The sequence below is a fragment of the Gekko japonicus genome, unplaced genomic scaffold (assembly GCF_001447785.1).
Source record: "Gekko japonicus isolate JY-2015 unplaced genomic scaffold, Gekko_japonicus_V1.1 scaffold1222, whole genome shotgun sequence".
Lineage (NCBI taxonomy): Eukaryota > Metazoa > Chordata > Lepidosauria > Squamata > Gekkonidae > Gekko > Gekko japonicus.
The window spans coordinates 884,561-904,327 of record NW_015173162.1 but is presented as its reverse complement, the minus strand read 5'-3'; the positions used below and the strand labels follow the sequence as shown (position 1 = coordinate 904,327).

Below are 19,767 nucleotides of genomic sequence, written 5' to 3'. Positions count from 1 at the left end.
ATTGACAATGCAAAAGATATGCATTGAATGTCACAGGTTGGCTTGCCAATATTTATTTATTTATATATACTTAGTTGGCAATTATTTAGACAAATCTTTTCAAACATCTAGTAGCAGCCTTGACTGTGTTTCCCCCAAAATTTCACCAGACTTTGACAATTATCTATAGTGATTATGACAGAGAAAAGTACAAGCCATCTCATTTCAAGCGTCTTAAGGCTGGAACACACACAGTAAATATGTGTGTACATTTCTTAGGCATACTGGCTAAGAACCATGATTACTCTGATTCTGTCAACTGGGAAATCTTATAAAGAATGAGTCACACAGGTAATTTCTGTGTGTAATGGGTAACCATATTTTGTGGTGAGTCTGCTTGTTCCTGAGGCCTCGGTTCAGTAACTTTTCAAAGATCAAATTCAAAAAACGATTGTTCAGTACTCATCATCACTTCCCACCAAGTATGCAATGTTATTATAGAATACTCCCAAAGCCACAGGGAAAAAATTTAGGACATAAAAACAGTGCTCCAGAGAAGCCTACTTTCTTTATATAGATATATTTTATGCTGTTTTCTGTTAGATTATAGACATTTAATGGAGGACAGGTCTCTCGCTATTAACCATAGTGACTAAAAGGAACCTCCATATATAGAATCAGCAAACTGAATGCCAGTGCTAGACTAGATGGACCACTGGTCTGATCCAACAGGGCTCTTCTTAAGTTCTTAATAAGACCCTTGTGCCTGACAGCCATCAGCCAATCACCATTCTTAATGTTAGCTTTGATTCCTGTGGGATTATCGCCATCCAACTCAACAGCAACAACAATAATTTTGCATTTTTTCACTTAGGTATCTTCCCCTACCCACATAATTCTCCGCTGATTCAGCACTGCTACCTTAACGCTTCCTGCATGGCAGCATATGCCTCATCACGCCGCTTCATCCCAGTCAAGCTGACAGCCCACTGATGCAGCAATTGCTTCTTCTCCAGGTTTATAGATTGTATTTCTGTACATGCCTGCAAAGGCAGCGGGGTGAAATGCTAAATCAGCTGCATGGGCCAGTCCTCTTTCTCTCAGTCACCATCCACTCCTCTTCTATTTACAACCTCGTACCCATGCTATGTATTTGAAACCTTAGTCTCCTTCATTTTGCTCCTTTTTATCTTTACACCTCAGGAAAGGCTGGACTGAAAACGTATTTATGAATCATTGAAAAATGGAAAGTCAAGAATGTACATGACCTACGCATTCCCTAAACTACAGTGGGGGCAAACCGTACACACCAACATGCAAATGGTCAGTGAAGACCATTCCCCTCTCCTATCCACATCATCATTCAAAATCACACTGTCCCAAAGCTGCTTCTCAATTTACAAATGACTTGACACATATTACATCTAACATGTTGTTTGCCCTGGCTACACAATACATTCTTTATGGGCTTGGTCCCCATCCTATCAACTAGACATACACTGTGAGTTCCATGTTGAAACTTAATTCCCAGGCATGCAGACACACAGTTTGAACTGAGATGACAACATGCAGGAAGAGAAGGTTTAAGTCTCTCCCCGAGCTATTTTCCTAACCAGAAATGGCGCCAGAGAGCTGATATTTGCACTGCTGGGGAAACATATGTGTAGCCCATCAGTACATGTACATTTTCCCAGTGGCAAACAGCAGTTCCCTGAAGCAGTTGCAGGCTGAGAAAATGGCACCTGGTGGGGGGAAACTAGTCCCTTCTCCCCATGCACTGCAGTCCTGATCCAAAACAAGTCTACAGAAGACTAGGTTTCAATGTGAAATTCCCAACACATATCTGATCAACAGGATCTGCACCAGACCTGGAAACAATGGGGCTGATCCTATCACTGGGCTTCACTCCACTGTGTAAAGTGGAGGAATTGGAAGACATCTCCTTAGGCTGAAGGAAAACTCTTTGGATGGTGACTGGACCCACTCCAATGTATTATGTGGTTAGGTGCTCAGTGATACTCAATGTGGCACCTATGGCCACCATGGTGTCCACCAGTGAATTTCCTGGTACCTACTAGCAGCTTCCTCAAAACACTTACCCAGAGCAAAGATTTTAGGTTTCCTCCACCTCACTGGAGCAGGAAGCGCTTCAGAAAATAGCAGAAGGCTTAGGCAGTACTGGGAATGTCCATTTGAAGATAGATATCCCTATCCTAGGAGGATACTATGAGGAAAGGTTAAAGTGCTTAGGGCTCTTTAGCTTGGAGAAACGATGACTGAGGGGTAACATGATTGAGGTTTATAAGATTATGCATGGGATAGAGCAGGTAGAGAAAGAGGTACTTTTCTCCCTTTCTCACAAAACAAGGACTCGTGGGCACTCAATGAAATTGCTGAGCGGTCGGGTTAGAACGGATAAAAGGAAGTACTTCTTCACCCAAAGAGTGATTAACACATGGAATTCACTGCCACAGGAAGTGGTGGCGGCTATAAGCATGGATGGCTTCAAAAGGGAATTAGATAACCATATGGAGCAGAGGTCCATCAGTGGCTGTTAGCCACAAGGTATAGATAGGGACTCTGGGGCAAGTGATGCTCTGTCTTCTTGGTGCTTGGGGGGGGGGTCAACAGTGGGAGGGCTTCTGGTGTCCTGGCCTCACTGGTGGACCTCCTGATGGCAGCTGGTATTTTTGGCCACTGTGTGACAGAGTGTTGGACTGGATGGGCCTTTGGCCTGATTCAACATTGGCATCTCTTATGTTCTTATACTTGACCTGTAACCTTCCAGTGTTTAATAATTATCCCCACAGAAACCATTGTGTGACTGTTGCTATTTCTCATGACAGCCATTTGGTGGTGGTGCACACTATTCATTCTCAAAAGTCCATTCTCAAAAATCTCAAAAAGATTTAACAAAGTCTGGGACCTCTGTGATAAGTATTAAGCTCTTCAATCAACTCATCTAGTCAGTTGCCCAAGGTTACTAGGCCTTCCTCAGAAGTTTAAAATGGCTTTCTCTCTCTAAATTCTCTAAATACATAATACAAAAAGGCAAAAGCCATACTGCAGTAAATATACAAAATAATTAATATATAATTTTGAGTACCGACTAGTTAACTTTAAAAATACAATTTGAGAATATCCTTTTGGGAGAAAGTTGGAAAGATGCCTTATCATGAAAAAGTTTTAGCGCAGACCAAGTCATCCTATTCCCTCTTACCTCTGCCACGTCTTGCCGTGTGATTTTGGTGTCTTCAGCCTGGGCTATGTGTTGTGCTTCATATAAAGCAATCTGCTCCTGCAACTCATCGGCTGTCCTTGTTAAGCGGTCAACGTGAAGGTCCTGTTAAGTCAGACACATTGATAATAACAGTACCAGCCCACTCTTTGCTCCTGTCCCTCATCATTCTCAAAGAACCTCTGAACCACATAAGTTAACAAATTATAGAACAAAGAGATGAGAATCAGATGGTGATGGAAGTGCAGGTAAGATGATGCTTGGGAGGTTCAGAAAGGCCTTTGATGACAATGTGGGCTTCTATAATGTATTATGGGCTTCTATGAAGAAGCAAATGGATTGGCAATACTGAGTGGGAGGCCCGTCCTAGGGATAAGGAGCAGAATAGCAAATAGAAGAGGAAGGAGACAAACGGACCGGTGGGAGATAAGAATTGGCAAAAGCTGTTTGTGGACTTCAGAAGGAAGAAGGATTGTAAGCCGATGGAGAAGATTATACACAGCCCCAGTAAGTGCAGTGATTGCTTGGTACCTGTTTTTGCTTTTCCACCTCTGCACGCATCCGCTCCACCTCAGTCTTCTTCACTGTTCGCTTCATTACAGCAATATCATCACGTACATCTTGGTCCATGTTCTGCATGTAGAACAGGCGCAGAGACAGATTTTCCATCTCTGTCTGCATGGATGAAACTATGAAAAAGAGCAAGAAAAATTATTTCTATTGCTGGTGCTAAAACCACATCAAAAGGGCAGGAGAAACAGTAAGCCACACAAGCCATATGTAAGGGGAAAGAAGATCAGTTCCTAGATTCTGATTTCAGGGGGAAAGCTGCCAAGAAGAATATGCATTTAAGTTAAAGTCATACAGCCAACTAAAACATGAAAAGGCCTGCACTCTAATCAGGCAGCTTCTACTTACAAGAGGCTATGTGGACAGGCCCTAACCAGTTGTTCCATGAGGTCCACTCAAATAAGAACCTGCATATTTTGCGTGTGCCCCAACATCATATGAAGCTGCCCTGTATGGAGTCAAACTATCCATCCATCTAGCCCAGTTATCTCTTTTGTGTTTGGCAGAAGTCTTTCTCAGTTCTGCTATCAGACAGGTCAAGGATTGGCCCTGGGAACTTAAGCATGCAAAGAATTTTCTCTCATAGCTTGCCTGACAGAATCTTTCAAGATCAGATATCCAAACTTCAGGCAAATGACCACAGCCAAATACTAAGACACAGAAGACCACACCTTCCAATTATATTCTGCACTCAACAAAATGAAAAAAATTACTACCTTAAGATCTGGAAGGGAAAGGTAGCTTAAAAATGGCACCAGATCCAAGGACTTCATTGCTGAAAAAGCAGGGGAGCTATGCACAAGATAACTGGAACCAAGCAGCTGGCAGCAGTAGTACATGTGTTGCACCAGCAGCCTCCAGACAGCAACTTCTACTACAGTACATGCAGCAGCCCCCTTCCTGGTGCATCAGCAGAGTTTCTAACCCTGGAAGCAGTTGTCAGCATCAGAAACAGCGCTTGGGGAAGAGAGGCATAAAGTCAACATCTACCATCTAAGGGGACTTTTTATCTGTGTTCATCATTGCAGTCGCTTCTGGGATACAAGGCTTGATATTGGGGGTCTTATAAAATGGAGGGCATCTTGGACTCCCTGAATTTAACATGGATGAAGGACGGGTGTCCCCCATAGCTATTCCTTCAGATTTTCTGTTAGGGGATTCCATGTCCATTGGCACCAGTCTTTACTGGGAGGGGGCTGTGCAGAACTAAGCAGAGTTACAGTAAGTCCACTGAAGTAAATGGGCTTAGAAATGATGTAGCTCTGTTTAAGATTGCCTGGTTACTGTTTTTGAGTTGGATAAACTGGTGACCAGCTAATATAGTAACAATGAGCTTCCCAGAGCAAAATTCAATTTGTAATCTACTGATCACCAGCCATAGCTGCATGAATATGACCCAACAACCGTAAGATAATTAAGGCAAGATGGGCGGTGTGTAGAATTTCCATAGCCTGCTCCATTAACAGGTAATTCACCAGACCACTGTTCCTGAACGATTTTGCAACAGTTTGTCAAATTTACTTTCACAATGTGTAAAGAGCAAGGAACAATCTAGCAGTAAAGAAACATCACCTATCTTGCGTTCTTCCTCAGTGCTCTGGCATGTCTTCTTGTACATGCTCCTGAGGTCTTGCAACTCTTCCTCTAGCTGCCGGCGGGCCATGGAAATCTGAGTATGACAATTGTGATTCTTCTCCAAGTCCATTTGCAGCTGGGCCAACTGCTGCTGGACTCCATACAAAATCACACCAACTTCCTCCCTCTCTTTCTTCCTAGTCTTCATGAAAACTACCTGCAATCACAAAAGGGAAGAAAAAGGACTGCTCGCTTTGACATGAACAGGACAAGAATGAGAGGGAAATCCAAGCAAATATTCCATACCATCTCACGAAGCTCCTCCATCTGCTTTTCAATCTGTTTACTGAGGTAGGTCTTTAGGGCAGTTTGGAATCTTTTCATCAAAGGCTACAGAGAGAAACAAGAGCCAACAATTAGCAGTAGCAATATCAGTCAACAATTACAGTTCTTACTCAGAATACATGATCTACATGGGAAGGCTATACAGCCCATATAAAGCCTTGTAACAGCTTACCTAAATGATAAAACTAAAAAAAAATTGATTCCCATAAACTTTTGCCAAGGCATCATATTGTTGTTGTTGTTTTTTTAAACCTCAGGAGGGGTATTTTTATTTTTTCAATAAGACTACAAACTACAAAGAAAAATATAGGAAGGGGAACTACAACTATGGATATCCAATCCTTGCCTCCAACTTTCAGCTTGGAAAATGCTGTCAGATGCCTCAGTCCACAGTGTTCCTTACAAGAGGATAAAATGAACTAAGGGAGATGGTATCAGAGTAAGAAGCTTTGGGACCATTTAGTTGCAGGACAAACTCGTTTGCTGAGCAGGAAACAATGGGGAGGTGTGTGGAAGCAGAGACACAGCTGAAATATCGGCTCAAAGAATGAAGGAGAAAACTGGGATCATGAGAGGGAACTAGAACTGTGGAAAGCAAACTGGAAAGGGATGCAGAAAAGAGATCACATCCCATAATGTGACGAGTGGGAGGCTGGGAAGAAGAAGGAATATTCACGAAGAAGGAACTTGGTTAAAGAAGGAATGGAGTACCAAGTGTAGAGAAGAAACAATATGATTGAGATGAACAATGGGTGTTCCCTGCCACATGTGAATCCCAAGCAAACATATCATTTTTGAATCCACTGAAACATGTGCAGCTCAGACTCAACATAGTTATGTATGTTGGCAGAGCTGTGTCAAGGGATCTAACAACCTAGAATTTTACCAAAATGTAACTTTGATTGTTCATTGGGTCTGCATTCTGACATCATGAACTAACCACAGTGAAGGTGTACAAATCTCAAATCCTCGAGCACACAAGCCCCCTCTTTCCTCCCCCCATCTTTGTGCGTGGAGCTTAAAATTGAAGATTTCCAAGTTCAGGAAGCTTTGGAACTAATTCTGAGTTGTTGCACCGTCTGAATTTGGGTACCTAAACAAATTGGGGGCTTGGATCTTTCCCAGAAACCAGGGTTGAGGGAAAGAAACACCCCCCCATTTGTTAAACTGCCCAACTCTGGGGAAGAGGAAGGGATTGTGCAGACCTGAGATTTGAGGCTCGTTCACTTCCCAAGCAAAATGTGGCTTATTTTTGAAAGAGCCAGTGTGAGCAAATCTACTTGAAGGAGTTGGTTGCTTTGTTCCCTCTCTAGTAAGGGTCTGTTTTCTTCCCATAGTCCATCACATATCAGACTAGAGTCATAGGCTGTTTTTAAAAATGAATATCTACAAATTGAATAACATGCTGTGCAATATATACATTTTTTCCATAAAAAAGCAACTGTCGATCATGAAAATGTTACAGTACATCAACATTAATTGCATTTAACTCTAAAATACAGCTAGTGTGTAGCCCAGTTTGCCTTCCAAATTTGGCTGCCAACACTAGAGCTATTTCTTTGGCTTTGGTCTTACATGCTCAGGATCCAGCACCACCAGCTGTGTTTCCTCCTCTGCCTCTTCACTTCCTTCAGTCTCCCGCTCAACCAAATGCAACATTTCATCCTCATTCTCTTCCAAAGGACCGCTTCTACTGTACTGTGGAGTCATCCGCTGAAGAGAAGATTCAGAACAGGGAGGGAAGGCAGCTGCTCCATGAGACATATATTTGGAAGAGAGATAAGTGGCATAAGAGACACAGAATGCAATGTAGTTGGTGAATAGTATTTTTTAAAGAGGGAGTTTATCCTAAGGAATTTTATTTTTTGTACAGATACTCAAGTGCTTAATGGTTGTTATGCCAGCTGCAGTGCTTCTTTAAGTAGTATCGTTTTGCCATGGATATCTATTCTCTGATCACATGCAGCTTGGATTACTACAATGCACACCATGCGGAGCTGCATTTGAAGACTGTTCAGAAGCTTCAACTCATGGAAAATGTGGCAGAAGGATATGATTAATGATATCTTGCCAGATTTAAAAGAACTACACTTTAACTCTCTGGCACAATTCAAAGTACTGATTAATACTTATAAAACCCTAGTTTGGGGTCAGGTTACTTAAAAGACTCTGCCATAAGACTGTCACTACAGGCCCTATTCTGTGTGCTCCTACCAGATGAAGTGATGTGACACTCACATCTAGTCTCCACTAGGGCATATCTTTCTCACTCCCCCTGCTTTTTGGTACAGAGATCAACTCTGTTTTTGGCTGTTTCCAACCAGCAGAGAGAAGTCAGGAGGATTCAGCAAAAACACCACATTAATCTCACCATGCACAACAGAAATGATAGTGGCCTCAAAGAGAAAGCAACACATCTCTTTCCTTATTTGGAAATGTTCCCAGGACCCTGACCTCCCCTCCTTATCACATTGAATTGGACAGGGATCACACCTCTTACCTAATCTGGCTCCCTCCTCATTCTCCTACCTGGGAGAGAAAATAAGCTTTTTTATGTAACTCAAATCTCTCACTTTATAATTGGGGTCAGAATATTTTCCCAAATCTAAGTTCTGATGTGCTCCTGCAGGCTCAACCCATGTGTGTAGCTAGAAAGGCTTCCTGGTTCTAGATATACTGTCACATGTCTCTACCTCTCTAAACTGCTTTGGAACTACAGCAACACTTGGCCCCACTGCTCTTCCCTTCCATTTACTTTTTGGGATTATTGGCTAAGACACTCAGAACCCTGCACAGAGAATCAGAACGGTGTCTGGAACCTGCACTAATACGTATCATCCCTGCTTCACACTCTTGCTCTCTATCTCTTTGGCCTCTTCCCTCCCCGTCTTGAATGATAAACTTTGTACAGCATGTGTTGGCATCTGGGACATTCAGCTATTAACATGGTCTTGATAGTGGTGCATACTGTGTGCCTGATATTATCGTGACTGCTTGATTTTTGTTAATTATTCAATTCAATAAACTCATCTTTGATTTCACTCTCTTCAAGACTCTCAGTACCTCTTATAAACTTGTGCTAGGAGCTTCATCACTTTGTCAAAAATCCCAACTACTCCTTGAAGCAAGAGGCAGAAGAAGGAAAGTTTTCTTCTCTATGCTCTGGCTACTCTAGTGTGAATTTGGGACCAAATTGGAAAGTGGGCCCTATTTGCATGGAGAACGGTTTATAGCACATGTCTCTTGGACCACATGCGGCAATAGAGGGTGAATATAAGAGCACGGGCCTTCCTTTATTGGTGTTTAAATTGAGGAATACCTTTCACCAGGACTTTTTTTTGGGGGGGGAGGTGCCAGAACTCTCAAGAGGGAAATGAAGTTTTCAGTCTGCATACTGAACACTCATGAACTTTTAAACATTTTTAAAATAATTTTATCGAAAAGGTTCCAGAACTCTGTTTTCCTCCAGAAAAAAAGCCCTGCCTTTGACTTCTCAGTTTGCCTGGTGACAAGACTTACCTTTTAGATGCCAGGTAAAAATGTTTCTCTTTTCCCTGGCCAACTGATTTGGTTTTGGTTGCTGTTCTGCTGTGTGTTGTACCTTGTCAAGCTTTGCTTCTCATGCTTTGTTACCCTGTTTGCTGTGGACATTTCTATTTTGTTTTATGCATATTTTCACCATTTTAAATAGTTTTCCTGATTTTAGAATTTTAATGTTATTGTTGTATTACTAAATTTAAAGTTAGTTTTTAAGTATTTTAGTGCTGCTATAAAGGTTTTATTGATGTTAGTGCTGGTTTTACTACTCTGATCATTAAAAGTATAGCAGAAAGGGAGCCTTCATGCAAGGGGATTCTTTGTCTTTCCTCCATTCTCCTTTGCACCTGCCATTCCCTGCCACCCAACACCACAGTGCTTTTTGCCAGCTTCTTTTTAAGAAACACACCGTAGTAGGTATATTGCTAGAGCGCTATACCAACTGCTGATAATGACAGAAAAAATCAGCACAATCCTGCCAGTAGGTATGGGGCAGAATGGTGGGCATGAGGGGAAATGAAAGAGGAAATGCTGCTGAATGTGGATGGGGAGGTCCAGAAATCCACACCTTCCATTCACCCTCTCCAAAAAGATGAGTTGAGTATGATCTTTCAGGAAAGATTGAATCAAAGCAGATTAGGGGGGAAATGCAGCAAATCTGTGAAAATCTTGGAAGTTGGGGAACTGCACAATGATGCTACTGCCGGTGGGGAGGGGGGCACAGAGCAAAACCTCCACATGGAAGCAACTTGGATAAAAAAGTAAACAAAGTGGATATGAAAGTAAACCAACAGTGTTATTATGTGTGTAGTTTCTAAACTGTGTTCTAGTTCCTAGTTTCTTGGGTTAAATCTGCCTTCCTCCTATTACTGTGCAAACAACACTGCTGTTAGTTCATACTTCTGATTATCCAACTAACCTGAATATCCAAAGCATCCTAGTACAATAATAATAAAAACCAGGCAAGAAATCACAAGTGCAGGCCAGAGTTGAGTGTTGCAGTTTTTCAGCATCAACTAGATAAAAACGTGCTGTAATAATAAGGAAAGCCATCTTCAACAAGACTCTGGCTAGTATGTAGGGCAGTGATGCCCTGTGTTCTTGGTGCTGGGGGGGGGGGGGGGCACAGTGGGAGGGCTTCTGAAGTTCTGGCCCTGCTGGTGGGCCTCCTGATGGCACCTGGGTTTTGGCCACTGTGTGACACAGAGTGTTGGACTGGATGGGCCATTGGCCTGACCCAACATGGCTTCTCTTATGTTCTTACCTGGCTTCTTTTGAACATCTACCAACAGAGGTAAATCAGATCTCTGGCTGCTGGCTGCTGAAGATGGAGAAGAGATCACTACTTGTTCCTCACCATACAGCCTGGAAGGAATTCTGCCTATGGCAATCCTCTCAGAGGAAACATGGTATTCTTTTTTCTGAGGGGAAAAAAGACTACTGTCAGAAGAGAACTGCCAAAAGGGTATTCATGCTTAGAAAGCCGGTTGCTATACAATTCTGCATAAATCATTCATTAAAAATCTCAAGTAAGGTCACTTAACTCTTGCTGCTTCATGAAGACAAGGGAAAGCAATTTAAAGGAAGTATACAGGAATGGACAAAAAAGGGCCTCCAGGCAGACTTAGTACAATGCAATGAGTTTTCACTTTTAAAACTTATTTTTAAGTGAAAAGTGCATTTATAGCTCCTGCAACTACAAAATAAAGTTTGGAATCATGTTACTGTTACAGCTTTATAAAAACTCGCAATGCGTCTGCCTCTTCTTCCACCAATGCTGGAAAATAGGAGCAAAGATGAGCAGCTACTTCAGCAATATACTGTGTTTCCACAGCACAGTGCTAATGCAGCTGCTGTTGCCCTTTCCTCTCTTCCTTCCAGCCTAAAAGCCAGAAGATAGAGAGGGAGAAAGGATGGGCAATTGCTGTAACAATGTTCTAGGAGACATGGTCCCTCTTTTTGTCTATAGCTTTTTTAAAGATAGAAGGGGGAGAGAGCTGCATCCGTAGCTTCTATAAGGCCACCGTGGATGCCCTGGTGATCGAGACTGCACCAGTTATTCTGTCCTTATTGCTGGCAGCCACAGGAATGCATCACCAAAGAAACTGGCTGCAGGCAATCAGACAAATGCTAGAGTATTCCGACAAGGGATTGGTTCCTATCAGCTTCTCCACTGGCAGAAGAGGAAGCAATGTCAACCTGAACAGATTCCACTCCTCACTGGATTATTGTCTTATGTGGGTCTCACAGCTGCTGGCATAGCCTTTTCAAGGGGTCAAATGGGGTGCATCCTTGTACTGGTGGAAGTTCTGGTAGGATCCATTCCAGGGTCAGAATGCAAACCAAGCCTACAAACACTCTGAGAGTTATTATGGCTAAAAAGCATTAAACAAATAGTGTAAATAATGGGTGGGATCCTGCAATCCATTCAAGGAATGTGATGATGGTTGCTGATGTTCTGGCTTTTTCTTCCTCCTACCAACCATTTCTGACCAAGGAAAATTCATTCCTGGGACTGAAGGACCCATGTGGAGTACTAGTGGAAAGGGGTGAAATCACTCCCTTTTTGTCTCTTGCATGATTGGAGCTCTGCAGACGGAAGAGGAAGAGGGAAGCAATCCCACCCCCTTCTCCATCCCCATTACATCCTCCTGACCTGCATGGCTATTGCTCCATGTGGGTCTCATGAACCCAGGAATAAACTATCCTTAGGTTGGAAAGGATTCCTCCGGAGAGGGGAAAGCCAGGATAATCTGTGATCCTTGCATGGTCCTTGCACTGGTTCTAACCCACCCACTAACAAAATATTATGGTTCCAAAACCTATGTCATTATCTTAAAGAGTAGGATTAGGAGTCAACTCAGGGACTTCTGAGAGCTCCTGCTAACTGAAAGTTCATGAGACATCTCTCACATGCCTGAAATTCCCTGATAATGAAATGCCACAAAAGGCACAGAGCCAAAGGGACAGCTCATGAGGAAATGCTGCTATTGGAATCTGAAGGAAGAGCTCTATAAAAAGAACAGGAACATGATTTGCTCTTAATTAGATCTTGTTGTTACACTTCACATAAAGCTATGAGAGAAACCAAAATGCTGCAGCAATTTCATCTTCTTGCCACTCATACTGGAGGGTCTACGAGGAGTATAAAAACCACGACCTAAGGGGCAATATGTTCATGCAGGTGTGCCAGCATCTACCTCATGTCAATTATCCACAGTACTCCCTCCTAGTGTGGCCCACCCACTCTCTTACCCACATATGCCAATATGTGCCAAAACTAAGAGAGGTGCCTTAGTAAAATACCTCACAGGATTCAATTGGCACCAGATCTGGTTCAAGGAAATTATGCCTGATGCGTTCTCCTGTACCAGTAGTAACTCAGGAGGAAGCTGAGACCCTGGCCTGTCAGCACCCTTCCCAGTGTGCCACCAGAGAAGCCACTGGACTTTATCAGAGGATCATTGGCTATCAGCTTTCACCTCTTTTCTCATCTTCTACCTTATTTAACTAGTCTCAAAAGAATTTGCAACATCAGAACTATCTCATGATAGTGATCTGTGATGACACAAAAACAGACTGTACACCCAGGAAAAACAAGTTCCTATGGATCATGTCGTCACTCACCTCTGCAAAGGAGAGTTCAGGAATGCCTAGTCTGCTGGTGCTTGGCTCACCCATCTCTGCTGGGAACCCCTCCTCCGTGATTGCTGTAGGGGTACCTTCTGCCTCTTCCTCCATGGTAACTGTAGGAATACCTTCCGCCCCTTCCTCCATGACAACCAAAGGAACAGCTTCTGGCCCTTCCTCCACAGCAGCTATGGGGGCGCCTTCTGTCTCTTCCTCCATGGCAGCCACAAGAGCCCCTTCTGCCCCTTCCTCCATGGCAGCCACAGGACCAGCCCCTGTCCCTTTTTCCACAGCAGCTGCAGGAACACTGTCTGCTTCTTCTTCCATAGCAGCTCTGGGAGCACCTTTTGCCCCCTCCTCCACAGCAGCTGAAGGAACATCTTCTGCCTCTTCCTCCCTAGCAGCCATAGGAGCACCTTCTGCTCCTTCCACCTTGGCATTACTGTCTTCTGGCTGTAATAACTAAAAGCAGTTGAAACCTGAACACTAAAAAGCAGCATTAAAATAGTTCATATACTGTTCATATACTATCTTACAAGATTCAGCAAAACTTTAAAGAACAAGCTGAATTTTAACCACATTAGCCCTATTGACTCAAGTGTGAATATTTGGAAATTCAGTTTTAAGAATGTACTAGAAATGCAAGCTATTTTCATATTTTTTTGTCATAACAAAGCATGACCTTGGGTGATGGAAAAATCTAGAAACCAAACAAAAATGTTGTTGGGAAATAAAGAGAAAGAAAGAGAAAATGGCAAAATAAGGTATTGTGTTAACCTGTTCTGTGATTTGTACATTTACAGGACTGGTTCCCATCTGACGAGTCACAAATACTCACCACCGGGGCTACGCTGTCACCCTGATTTGGGCCACTTGTATCTTCCAGCTGTGCAGCCTATTTGATAAATACACAAAGGAAATAATACTCTGTAAGTGAATAGGCACGGTATAATTTCACCTTTAAACCTTACTGCATTTTATTTATACCCCATCCATTCACCATGTATACATCGCATGCAAAAATACCCTTGTGTAACTCCTGTAATATTGCTGAGACCTCAGTGGGATACAATGCTATGCAGTCCACTCTCCAAAGCAGCCATTTTCTCCAGGGGAACTGATCTCTTTTGTCTGGAGATCAGACGTAATTCTGGAAGATCTACAGGCCCCACCTGGAGGTTGCAAAGCCTAAAGGGAGATTAAGCTTTCACATGCATCACTTTGACTCAAAAGCCATTGCAAGGGATGGACAGTCAGTGCCGTAGTCCCTCTGCTCAAACTAGGAAGTGTCCCTAAACTAAGCAGCATGGAACTGCCTCTAGGGGAAATCACCTGACCAGCATATCTGATCAAGTTAGGGGCCTCCTTTCGGAGTTCGCTCTTCTTCTTTCACCCAAAAGAGAAACTGAAAAACTGGAATTATATGGGGAAAATGTGATAGTCAAAAGAGACTGCGAAGTATTATTAGTGGTAGAAGTAAAAACAATTAACTTGTCTACCAAACAGGAAGGCATGTTTTTAAATTCAAAATTTTAGAAATGTACCAAATTTCACTCCAAATGAGGAATCATAAACACTCACTGCTGCTGTGGCCACTCCATCTTCTTGATTTGGACCACTTGGGTCTTCCGGCTGGCCATCCTAGTAGATAATACACAGAAGAAAATAGCATTCTATGGCAAATTAGCACAGTGAGTTCTGTTCTTTAAATTTTGATGCACTTTACATGTGCCATGTCTCTTCAACACATAAATATAGCATGCAGAAAGACCCCTATGCGACTACGGAAATGCTGCAGTTACTGCTGAAAAGATCAGGAAATTTCTCTGCTTTTCAGACTGTAACATGCCATAAGAAGTCTCAACTTTAAAAATGCATCTACTTACAGCAAATTACCTGTTAGTTAAATAAATGACTTTAAGATACAAAAGACAATTTCAGTCCTACAAGCTAACAACAAACAAAAAGCAAATATAGTATACAATGTTAAAAAAACCATTACAATTGTCACTTCTGCACTATTTTTTTTGGTATTCTGGCATTTGTGTTTGTGTGTGTGTGTGTGTGTGTGTGTATGCGTGCTCCTGCCTGGAAGTCATGATTACCTCTGGTGACTCCTATTGGGGCATAGGGGACATTCACAGAAGAGGCTTGATAGCCTGCCTCTGCCTCCCAAGGCCCTGGTATTCTTTGGAGGTCTCCCATCCAAATACTTACCAGGGTCAGCCCTGCTTAGCTTCCGAGATCTGACAAGATTAGGCTTGCCTGGGCTATCCAGGTCATGGCACTTCTGCACTGAGTTATATCTGCACTGAGTTCTGCGCTGTGTTCTATCTACAAGTGCTGCCATCAATATGCTTTGAAAAACTGTTCGCAGAATATGGTAGCTAATGCATTTGCTAAGCAGATTTTTTAATGGACCACTGTAATCCAGGGTTTTTTGCAGCAAATGTGTCCAGGCATTTACACATGACAGAGCTAAAACAGATTCTTTTTTTCTTCACAAATATATAAGAAGAGTAAATTACTAAAGATTTAAGACAATGTATAATTTCCCAATAGCTATAATTATTGAATTAATATCATTAAAATTAGCATCCGAAAGCCAAAGGAGAAAGGGGAATGAAAAAAAGTGAAAAGAAAGATTTTTAAAAGAAAAGAAGGGGTGACTGGAGTAGAACATGATACTACATTTGGACTGATTTTTTTCTTACAATTTAGATTTTGTTACAATTTTTATAAAAAAAGACTTGTTTGTAAATTAGCCAAATGTCTTGAAAAAGGCTGTTATAACCAAGATAGCACACCCCCTCATATGGGTGGTGGATCTGCTGGTAGACAGATGGTGAATTTTGTATATTTCAAACTATATACATACCAGCCTTTTCCACACAGGTTACATATTGTTTGGGGGGGGGGGTCCCACTTCCTCACAGCATTGGGCTGCATTTGTGCACCTTCTGGATTTCCCCTGGATTTTCTCCGATCTTTCCCAGCCCTTCTTTCCTGCAAAATTTTGGGAAAGACCGCAGAAAAGCAACAAAGCCTAAATGGCTACCATGTGTGCAGAAACTTTAGATACTGCTGTCCTGCCTGCATGGTCCCGGCGCCTTCCCAGCCTTGATTTGAGCAATTAGCGTGGCAACCTCCACATCCTGCACCGGCGGCCACTCGGGACAATCCCCTAGACTGATTTCGAGATCCTCAATTTCACTCCTTCCATCTACCGAAAAGATCTTCAGGAAATGTTCGTACCAGGCCTTGGCGGTAATTGGGGAATTCGTAGTTCTGTTCCTGCCTAGAGCCTCGGAAATCACCGCCCAAAATTTCCTAGCATCATTGCTAATTGTGGCTTGGAGAAGAGGCTCCCAGTTTTTCTGGAGGGCGGCTTTTTTTTTCTCTCTGAACAATTTACTTAAGGATGCTTTGGCTTCAAAATATACTGTTGGGAAATACTCACAACAAGAACTCCTATAAATCTGATACAAAGATCGTACATGGGCCTTCGCTTCAAGGCACTCCCTATCAAACCAAGTGGCTTTCTGCTGCCTCTTTCCATTTTTTGCCTGGTCCTGGCCTAATATCATCACATCTACAAGCTGTTTGATGACTCCTTCATAAGCCTGAATCAGGTCTGGAGTCCCATTCATAGCCTTAGACTGAGCTATAAGCTCATTCAGTCTCTGTAGGGTCAAAACACCACTGATTTTTTGGGCCACTCTATCCGACCATCTACACCTGGGTAAACTTTTGCACCCTTCCCCTGCCCTCAAACCCTGGAGGTCCTGTTCCCTAGAGGTGGAAATAAAGTTGAGAACCAAAGCCAAAGGGAAATGATCACTCTCGGGACGTCCTAAAATTGAAAAACTGCTCACCTCGTCCTGGAGTGTCGGAGATAACAGCATGTAATCTATCACACTGCAACCTCGTGCAGAGGCATAGGTATACTCGCCAGGTGAATCAAAAGGAGGTAGACCATTTAAAATGATTAAATTAAACCTCAGAGCAAGATGGGCCAGCTGAATTCCCGCATCATTAATGTGTTGATCTTTAGAGAGTCTTGAATTAAAAAAACAATCAGGCGATAGAAACTCTGGATCAATGCCTATTTTGTCCGCTAATACCAGACCATTCTGCCCTATTCTTGCATTAAAGTCACCAACCAGGACTACTTCCTTGGATGGTTCCTTCTTTTCTAGAGCTTCTAATAATTCATGGAGACTTTCCCATTGCTGTACCAGCGCCGCTTTACCCGCAACAGGTGGCATATATACATTAATTAAAACTAATGTTCTCCCTGGACATTTAACAAGAAAGGCCTGGGCTAACTGTTTACAATCCAGAAGGGGAGAAACCTCAATATTAGCTTTGCTTGACCATGCCATCGCAAGCCCTGCCTGATATCTTCCAAATCTCTCGGATTTAAAAGCAGGTACCATACACACATTAAAACCTTCTAAAAAAAACTCCTCGTGGATCCAAGTTTCCTGTAGTAAAAGTATGTCAAACCCACTCAGGAATTCCCTAAAATTGGAATCCCCTAGCTTATTTTTCCAGCCGGCAATATTCCAGGCAAGGATCTACCTGCATGGCAGGTATATTCCTAGCACCAGGGCCCATAGTGGCCACTTCCCCCCGCCACCAGTGGACTTTTTGTTTTTTTTAATCAGCAATTGAATATCATTATAACGGTGTGTCCATCAGGTTCTCTAACTTTCAGCTTTCATCGAAAAAAGAAAAGTCTGTAGCCCCTTTAGTTGCAAAGATATATACCTTTTGCCTTATATCTCTGCACCAGACTTGGGGGAAAAATGAAAGCCAGTATCTGATTCACGTATTGTTATAATGCTGTAATGATATTCAATTGCCTTAAAAAAAAAAAGAACCTGGGAATAGTCACTGCTGGGAGCAGGGAAAAACAGGGGATATCTGTCATGTAGAAGCCCTGTTGTTGCTGCGCTGTATCAGCAACTGCAGCAGCAAGGAAACCCATCTCTGTCTGGAAAACACCACCATCTGTATTCTAGTTAGACAGCTGCAGGAAGAGTGCCAGTAGTTTGCCCTTTTTTGGCCTGAACTGCAGGGCATTTTGGATTCAAAACAGAGTGTATGGGTTTGTAATCATTTCTAGAATTGCACCACCTACTTAGGCCATTAAAAACACACTCAAACTTTAATAATTATTGTCCTTAAAGCACCTCTGCATTTTTAAGGTGCTCTTGAAGCATGAAAACTGTGTAATGAAATTGTTGAGAATACCCAATGAAGGTTTGAAAGGTGTTTTTACCTTCAAACCAGTTTGGTGTAGTGGTTAAGTGCGCAGACTCTAACCTGGGAGAACCGGGTTTGATTCCCCACTCCTCCACTTGCAGCTGCTGGATGACCCTGGGCAAGTCATAGTTCTGTCAGAGCTGTTCTCGAAATAGCAGTTCTCAAAAGAGCTCTTTCAGCCCCACCCACCTCACAGGGTGTCTGTTGTGGGGAGGGGAAGGGAAAGGAGTTTGTAAGCCGCTCTGAGACTCTAAGTGAAGGGTGGAGTATAAATCCAATCTCCTCCTTCTCCTATTGTGTATGAACGAGTGCATGTACATGCTTGACCTGTTGAGATGTTTTTGTTGTATTGCATATTGTTATTCCTTCACAGAGGTCATTTCGGGGGGGGAACGCAGTTCCCCCGGGTGAGGTGCAGGGGGGCGGGGCACATGACGAAGCCCTGCCCCCTGCTTCCGGCCGCCCCGCTTCCAGCCCTCATTCAGCCAGGAGGAGGCAGGAAAAGAGGGAGGGTAAGTTGCTTCCTCCCCGCCTCTCCCCACCCCTGCCTGCCTGGGGCCAGGGAGGGCCTTGGCGGGGCTTCCTCGCACTCCCGCTGACCTTGCAGGTCCACCGCTGGGCCCCTGATGTCAGGGGGTGTGGCATATGCTAATGAGTTATGCTAATGAGTTCCCCTAGCTCTTTTTCTACGAAATGACCCCTGTATCTTTCATAAATTGGCTATTAGCTGTGCTTTACACATATAATTCTTGCTCTGATTTTCTGCTTTCTCCCCATGCTGCTGTGGCAGTAGAAAACAGTATATAGACAGAAGCCTCAGCCATCTGGGGTGGCGAGTTAGACTGAAACCTTCTCTTCAACCTGGGACCAACAGTGTTGAGGAAAATGATTAATTGTTCTCCAATTCTTCAACAGGCTCCTTTAATAGAAATGCTCCTTGGCAGTTTAAAGAATGTCTGGATATTTGTAGTGAGGAAAACAGCATATCTCTATAAGAATAACATTGTAAAGATAGTCAAGGACTGCTGACAGACATATTGGTCCACAGGAATATTTTTTAAAAACCAAACCATTCAATACATATGTATTAGGACAACCTAAAGGTAACAAAATAGTATGTTGTACAATTCCCCAGAACTCTTCATCAGGCTCAGTGTTCAATCCAAAAACAACATGGATGAGAGAGAAGAACACTTCAAGAAATGATAGAGAATAGCCTGGTTAGCCCCTGCTTGCCAAAGCTTGGAAGCTAAGCAGGATTGGCCATGGTCAGTACTTGAATGGGAGACCCCCAAGGAAGTCCGGGGTTGCTCCACTGAGGAAGGCAATGGCAAGCCACCTCTGCTCATCTCTTGCACGGAATGCCCCATGGATGAGGGTCATCATGTGATGGCTTGACAGCACATTATTCTTCATGGTGGAGAAGCTCCTGATCAACAGTTTAAAGAACCTTAAAACTGAATACAGGATGTGTTCAAGGCTGTCTTAAGCCAATGGGCAACAAGGGATGTCCTGGGCCCCAAGCTGCAACCTCCCCTGAAAAAAGCAGGTTTCCACAGTTGCTGCCACTCAGGCCCACCCCATCTGGGTCTCTCATGCTGCTGGCTTCTAGTGGCAGCAGT

General features: G+C 43.0%; 1 protein-coding gene across 1 annotated transcript in view; it reads right to left on the bottom strand.

Moving 5' to 3' along the window:
• Positions 1 to 13,282, bottom strand: part of CCDC40 (coiled-coil domain containing 40) — a 45,106-nt gene extending 31,824 nt beyond the window's left edge. Inside the window, exons 1-7 of the mRNA XM_015422466.1 lie at positions 12,872 to 13,282; positions 7,283 to 7,420; positions 5,669 to 5,752; positions 5,360 to 5,579; positions 3,749 to 3,906; positions 3,200 to 3,322; positions 901 to 1,022 (exon numbers count right to left, since the gene is read on the bottom strand). Coding sequence (XP_015277952.1) covers positions 901 to 1,022; positions 3,200 to 3,322; positions 3,749 to 3,906; positions 5,360 to 5,579; positions 5,669 to 5,752; positions 7,283 to 7,420; positions 12,872 to 13,282 — 1,256 coding nt within the window. The remainder of the gene's footprint in view (positions 1 to 900; positions 1,023 to 3,199; positions 3,323 to 3,748; positions 3,907 to 5,359; positions 5,580 to 5,668; positions 5,753 to 7,282; positions 7,421 to 12,871) is intronic.
• Positions 13,283 to 19,767: the final 6,485 nt, after the last annotated feature.